The 7,462-nt window shown below is 44.6% G+C and overlaps 1 protein-coding gene and 1 long non-coding RNA gene across 3 annotated transcripts in view; one reads left to right on the plus strand and one right to left on the minus strand.

Annotated features, from left to right (window-relative positions):
- The window catches only part of LOC132690314 (chemokine-like factor), a 31,783-nt gene extending 24,485 nt beyond the window's left edge, over positions 1-7,298 (plus strand). The window contains exons 4-6 of one of the 2 annotated variants that reach the window (XM_078438846.1): positions 4,945-5,043; positions 5,757-5,891; positions 7,094-7,173. In XM_078438846.1, the coding sequence (XP_078294972.1) occupies positions 4,945-5,043; positions 5,757-5,762 (105 nt within the window). In that variant the 3' untranslated portion in view covers positions 5,763-5,891; positions 7,094-7,173. Of the gene's footprint in view, positions 1-4,944; positions 5,044-5,756; positions 5,892-7,093 lie in introns of both variants that reach the window. The other variant, XM_060650601.2, reaches the window with a different exon arrangement.
- The window catches only part of LOC144614620 (uncharacterized), a 51,747-nt gene that overhangs the window by 15,594 nt on the left and 28,691 nt on the right, over positions 1-7,462 (minus strand). The gene's annotated exons all lie outside the window — the stretch shown is intronic.

Genomic DNA, 7,462 nt, shown 5'->3' on the forward strand with positions numbered 1-7,462 from the left:
GGATGACTATGGAAGCCCAAAGTGTGATTCAGAGTCCCTGCCTTTTTCTTACTACTATCTTCCAATATATGGGCCAGAGTCTGGAAGAGCACATAAATATGCCTGGTAAGCTCCCAGGAGCTTCACAGTTGGGGAAACTAAGTAGGTTGCTCAGTTATTCTAATGTTCCATTGACTAACAGTACACATACTAAGCCACCACGTGCTAACCAACATAGTTGGTCGGATGGTGTGCTATCTAATTGACTTGGAAGGTTTTTTTCAAAGACTTATCAACACAGGATCCAAACTGCCTTCTCCTATCCTGTCCCTTCCTTTCTAATCTTCCCTTTCAGATTCTGTAAGATGAAGGACATGTACATATGAGACTGTTCAGAAAGGTAGTTACCACTGGGTGGTAACTGGGAGGCCTTGGCCCCGGGAGGCATGGTGCTGGTTTAGGGACAGCACAAACCAAACACTGGCTTGGTGCCTAGGAGATAACTCCTTGTCACTTCAGAGAGTAGGTGGACTTGGAGATGTGTCGGCATCAAGCTGTAGAAGTCCCTTGGGACCTTATGGAAAGGGCAGTGTGGGAAGCCCGAGAACACGTGCCTTATTTCATGCTGTACCAGTTTTAGGGCTCCATATAGGTTCAAAGGCCGGCCCACACACCAGAGGGATCCAGCTATGAAAGAAGCTGTCACTTCTTTCAGTCCTTCTTTCCTAGCAAGACGGTTTGGTGCCCCCAAGGCATAGGATGAGAGTAAGTAGTACTGATTTTAAGTGGCGATTTCCTTAAAGGCTCACATGAATACAGAGTTCCTTATTCCTCTTTCCCATTCTTGTTTGGTAAGGGGCTAATGATGAAAATTCCCAGCAGGGAAACAGAAAGTTTGATAAATCAGGACTTCGGATGCTCAGCGGGGCAGCATCAAGAGTACTGGCCTCACATACAGGCTGAGATCTGTGGATTCTGGGGCCATATTTTGGCAATGCCTCTTTCTCTGTGGCCTGGGCTTGGGGACGGTTGCATCTTCTTGCTTCTGTGAAGGCTATGCCAGTGACCCTGACAACCAAGGGTCTCACCTCTCAGCCTCCTTGACTTATTATCATGGGTCTTCATCAGAGCTAGCGAGAATACAGCTTTCCTCACCCCACCCATGGTGGGGTCACTGTCTTCATTTTTAGACTTCATCACCAATTTTATATTCTAGTATCATCTGTCAACGTACCCAGGAAAAGTATGAACTATACTATCTTCTGAATTGTCTGTATTTTTAACACTTCTACATTACAAAAAAATATTATCCAATACGTTCAGAGAAACTGAGTTCTGGTCAAGCAGATGTTTTTGCCACTAGAAAACAATTTTTTTTAAAAAAAGAGCATAATAAATAAAATAAAACTCTGTAGAAGTGACGATTCCAAAACTACCAGCAATATCTTTACATTTGTAAGTAGGAGATATCAGCTTTAGAATGTCCCCTTCAAATAAGATTAATGACAAAGCACAGTTCTGGTCATTTCTGATCAGGTTACGCCATGTGTTTGGAGAACTCCAGGCACAAATGGAATCAATGGAAGTTGCAGATAGTTGAATACTATATAATGTGTATTATATACAAATTCTTGTTACAAATACCATATTTTATGAAACAAATTGTCAGTGTTCAAAATTTTTTCTAATATGCAGTGATGTTTAAAAATAAGCATTCACCATTAAAGCATCTCTTTCTTGCCCAGTTATACTTCTACACAATTTTGTTTATGGAAACAATTTGGGAGCTTTATGGGAAAATAATAGTCAAGTAACAAATCCATCTCTCATTTTAGTCAGAAAAGGCTACTTGAGTCAATAGGGTATTTAGTCAACGGGAAAAGAAAAGATGATGAGTAAAGACAGCATTCGTGGGGAAACCAGAGTCCTCCTGCACATGAAAAGTCTTAGATGCAATTTGTATTCCATCAGAAAGAACATTCCTCTGTCTCTGTCTCTGTCTCTATCTCTGTCTCTCTCTCTCTCTCCATCAGAGATGAGGCCAACAACAAGAATGATGTGTTTAAGACAAAAGGGAGAAGGGGGGTTAGTCCAGAGAAGGCCCCCAGATACTCAAGTCAGGCTGCAGAGGGTCCTAGCCACTTACTGGGTGAGCAACCCCAAGCATGTTGCTTAGCCATCTGTAAACTGGGGACAATGTGTTTGTTGTGAGAATCAAATGAGATTAACACCCTGGCACAGTATGTGACACACAGGGAGTGCACAAGAAAATGTGAGCTATGAGAGAAATGTTAGAAATAAGGCAAACATTAGCGCCAAAGGACAGTCCAGGGGAGCACTTCCTTGTAAGCAAGGACCAGAGGAAACTATGGTAAGGACAGACTAAACTAACGTCTAGTATTCCAATGAGGAGATTGGAATTATGACAGGTAATCAACGATTGGTTACCGAAGCCTAGTCTGCATTAGTATTATTATTTATTTGCTTTCATCTAAATTCTCAATGATCTATGGCCACAGCTAGTTAATTTTAAAAAGTTTAGTTAGGGGGCGCCTGGGTGGCTCAGTCGGTTAAGCGGCCGACTTCGGCTCAGGTCATGATCTTGCCGTGCGTGAGTTTGAGCCCCGCGTCGGGCTCTGTGCTGACAGCTCAGAGCCTGGAGCCTGTTTCAGATTCTGTGTCTCCCTCTCTCTGACCCTCCCCCGTTCATGCTCTGTCTCTCTCTGTCTCAAAAATAAATAAACGTTAAAAAAAAATCAAAAAAAATAAAAAGTTTAGTTAGTTTTAAAAATTTTACACTCTGCCTCTTAGTTGTAAGAGTGAGCCCTTGTTCACATTTTTTAATATCTTGGTTTACACAATCCTAAAGCACTAAGCTCCTTGCAAAACTGTAAACCAGTGTACCTACCCCACTGTGGGCAGACCTCTCATTCAGCCCACAGAACCCAGCTGGAACTTACTTCTAACCTTCACCATCCCTGCACCTTGTCCCCCTTTCAGCGTTACCCACCAGGTACCCAAATAATTAGTGCCTCTCCAAGAGGCAAGTCACATTCCATGATGGGGTAGGGCTCCTTGCTCATCAATCCCAACAGGAAGAACACCTGAGGTTTTCAGAAAGTTTACCAACTGCGTACATTTTGAAGGCAAATATCCTAAGTCCACATTGTGATGAACTCTCACGAACCGCTAGATGCCAGGCATTTATCATCTGGTATTTTCAGATTCATTACACCATTTAATCCTCAGATCAACCCAATGAACCCCAATCATTATCCCCATATTAAAAATGAGCATGTTTACACAGAGGGATGATAAAACATGCCCCAGATCACACATTTAGGAATTGGCAGAGCAAAAGAGTTCATCAACAAAACACACTCCCACCTTACATGTCCCACACCATTTTCACCCTCCGTGACCCGTTATCCACAGAAAATGCCCAAGATGGATGCTGCCTTCCAACCTGGGGTGGGGGGGGTGGGGGGTGGGAACAGTTCATTTCCTTCTTATTTGAGTGTCTCTGGTGGGAGGCAATAGTGAGACACTAGGGAGTTCTGACTCCTTGGCAGATATCCAGTCTTAGGCAATTTAATAAACCTCTCTAAGCCTCTGCTATGTCCTTTTAAAATAGAGATCATAACAATGCTGACTTTGGAAGGTGTTTGTGAGGGTCAAATAAGATAATGACTTGGAAACACTTGGCACATTGAAGAGCTCCGTTAGAGCCATTTATGATTCTGTACACTGGATGGCAGGGCTCCCTAATGTATTTGGGCAGGTGCACCAGACAGGCTGATGCTACCAAGTCAAGAAATCAAGACTTAAGGACTTAAAATGTTCCAATTAGATATCAGGGCCACGGTTCTACCTCCCCAGGCTTTTGACCCTCCCCACACTAGTGCCACTGACAGGTTGTGCACCCACTTTTCCATTATTGCTGTAATACCAAAGTCCAGCCTCTGCTTATCCTCATGAGTGGCCTCCATCTACTCATCCTCACACTTTATTTAGCACACAAAGCAGTAGACTGGGCTAGCAATGAAAGAACTCAGTACTGAAATCCAGAAGGAAGGACAAAGACAGCCTATAAATGCCAGGGCACACTCAATTCTGGCCATTTCTTAGGAAAAGCTCAAAAGTCAACAGCACAAGCATTCACTCAAGAATACCAGGTCTGCTCCTCAGACGAGTTCCATCCTTTTTGGAATATGTGAACCTACAGAATAAATAAGATCCAACTTCCAGAGTATTAATTCTACCTGCAGATTTGGGAGTGCAATTAAATCAGTAAAGTGCTACTCTAAAATTTAATTTTTATATTAAAAATGTATTATGGAATAGAAATGCAGAATTTACATTAGGTTAATATAGGTTTTTTAAAAATCACATTTATGGAAGTCCAATTTGGGCAGGCCCCCATACCTCTAGGTTTTTTTCATGCTCATTTTCCTGTGCCCTTTAAGAAGACAATGATGGGGAAGTTGTCAGCTTTTTTTTTTAATGGCGTTCTTTAATGAAACTAAATCCATTTCTGTTGACAAAGAACCTTAAAATCACATAAACTCATGTCTTGGAAGATACAAGAACTATGCTGCTAATGTCCTCTTAACAGTAATCAAAGGTAAAGTCTTAAAAAGGCATCCATCCTTACGTAGGTAATTGGCCAACTTAAGTATTTTGTGAAATCACATTTTCTTGTAAAGTTGACAGTTTTCTTTAATTTTTTTTAACGTTTATTTATTTTTGAGACAGAGAGAGACAGAGCACGAACAGGGGAGGGGCAGAGAGAGAGGGAGACACAGAATCCAAAACAGGCTCCAGGCTCTGAGCTGTCAGCACAGAGCCCGACACGGGGCTCAAACTCACAGACCGTGAGATCATGACCTGAGCCGAAGTCGGACGCTTAACCAACCGAGCCACCAGGCGCCCCTAAAGATGACAGTTTTCAATTCTGTATTACAGGATCTTATCAACAGTTTCATTACAACTGTGTTCCTTCTAATAGTTGCCATCTTGGTGATGCAAGAAATGGAAAGAAGGCATTTATTCTATGTTGGAGGGGTAAGTTGAAGCCTTCATGACCCCAGTTAAGACCAGTATTTCAAAACTCTTTGCAAAGGAAAACTGACAGACCATAAGTATTTCATTTACACAATAACATTCACACCACCACCCCTTCTCTTTCTTGCACTTACTTCTTCAGAAGGTGTGAAGTGGCATAAACTCTAAGCTCATGAAAATCTTCATTCTAATACTCATTCTCCAAATAGGTACAAACTCCCCTTTTGAGAATCATACACACTATTTTTTGAAATATTGCAACATGGTGTTCTTGTCTATAAATAGGACTTTGACTTTTCTGGACTAGAGAATTGTATTTTAAAAGCACATGAGGGGGGCCTGGGTGGCTTAGTGGGTTAAGCGTCTGACTCTTGATCTCTACTCACGTCATGATCTCACAGTTTGTGGGATCAAGCCCCATGTCAGGCTCTGCAATGTCAGTGCAAGCCTGCTTGGGATTCTCTCTCTCCCACTCTCTCTGCCCCTCCCCTGCTTGCACTCCCTCTCACTCTCTCTCAAAAAAATAAACAAGCATTAAAAAAAATATTTTTTTAAGCACATGAGAAGGAAAACACATGAATAGAAAAAAAAAGTGCATTGTTAAAAGTGGATGGCCCAGCCTATTCAGGAAGGAAGGAAGCTAGCTCCCAGCATGTGCCCCACACATGGCCAGGCATGTTCTGACTTAATCTTTACAATTCTCATTTTTACAGATATGAGAACTGGGGTTAAATACCTTACCCTGGGACACAAGGCTGGGACAAACTGAGACTCAAATCTTCATCATATGAAGAGCACAAGAAATGGCAGATTAAATGCTTTGAAGATGGAGGGTGGGAAGCGGGGAGGTGAGACTTTGGTTTAAGAAGTTAAGCACTGGGAACAGAAATTAATCCAGAAAAAAAAGTTTGAGTTCTTTCAATTCATCCCATAATCAGTAGATATTTGTCAGTCCCATTGGATTGTGCCAGGGATAAGTCCCTTATCCCTGTGGGAGCCCACAGATTAGCTGAGGCAAGACATACCTAGAAAATGTTAAGTGACGCTGAAAAGAAACACCTAAAGTGGGCAGGATTTGGGGAGCACCTAGAATCTTGGGTGCTTGCTATGGGCTGCTGGTCCCCATCTGCTAACTCAGCCACCAAGCCTTCTCCTACCTGCCAGGGGCTCCCACACTCTGGTCTCTATCGATTTCTACCTGAATAGCAGGAGCCCCCAACCACATCTCACTGGTTTCCCTGCCTCCAGTCTGATTCACCTCATGGCTACTGCACGTGGGCTTTCTGACTCTGGCACCTGAACTTTCCTCTTTTTTTTTTTTTTTTTTAAGTTTTATTTATTTTTGAGACAGGGAGAGACAGAGCATGAACAGGGGAGGGTCAGAGAGAGGGAGACACAGAATCTGAAACAGGGTCCAGGCTCTGAGCTGTCAGCACAGAGCCCGACGCGGGGCTCGAACTCACAGACCGCGAGATCATGACCTGAGCCGAAGTCGGCCGCTTAACCTACTGAGCCACCCAGGCGCCCCTGAACTTTCCTCTTGATAAAGTCCCATATTCTACACTTGTAGCCTCAATTCTGCCACCTCCTTCACCAGCTCCAGAGGTCTCAGGTACACTACAATCCTTGGAGACCTCTGGCCAGTGTCTTAAGTTTTCTTCCTCCCAGTTGGTCCCCTTGGGAATTCCTTCCTGCCCTTTACAAACATAGCCCAGGAGTCCTTTCCACTAAGGGTCCTCCTCAGGACCCCATCCCTGTCTGGAGCCTCCCTAAGGCCAGCAATCTTCTCTGGTCCTTTCCTGGTGCCTCAGGTATCAGGTGAGGTCGTTACTGGCAGCAAAATCCCCCATTTCCAAAATCCTTTTCTCTGGGAATAGCAGAATGCGCCGCAGCAGCCAGCTGGGCAGACACCAAGAAGGTAGTGCAGGGTCAGAGGGGGACAGGAGGCCACCTGCAGCCCCCGCCTGGGATGGGATAGGGAAGACAGGTTGCTGTTAAGCTGCCAAGTAATGCAGCCTTTCCTTTCCGTATATGGTCTTGTGTCTGACAGTCCCGGTGTCTCACCGCGGCAATCGGCAATCGTGTGTATCTTCGATGGGGCTCTGGTTGCCAAATTGGTGAGGAATACGGTGAAAAGTGTCCTGGGAATCGAACTTGAATGTCTTCCAGGCCGTGGAACCCACCGCACGGGCACCAGCAAAATCACCCGCGTGGGCACGGGCACCGGCACAAGCACCTGCGGCCACGCCAGCCAAACCACCCCAGCCAGCGCAGGGGCCCGCCAAACCACCCCAGTCCGCACCGTCGCCGGGACCCGCCTCCAGGCGCCCATCCTCCCGGACATCCTCAGGCATCCTCAGTGGGCACCGTTCAAGACCAAGGTTGGACCTTCAAAGGGGGCACCCTCGCGGACATAAGC

The sequence above is a fragment of the Panthera onca genome, chromosome E2 (assembly GCF_046562875.1).
Source record: "Panthera onca isolate mPanOnc1 chromosome E2, mPanOnc1 haplotype 2, whole genome shotgun sequence".
Lineage (NCBI taxonomy): Eukaryota > Metazoa > Chordata > Mammalia > Carnivora > Felidae > Panthera > Panthera onca.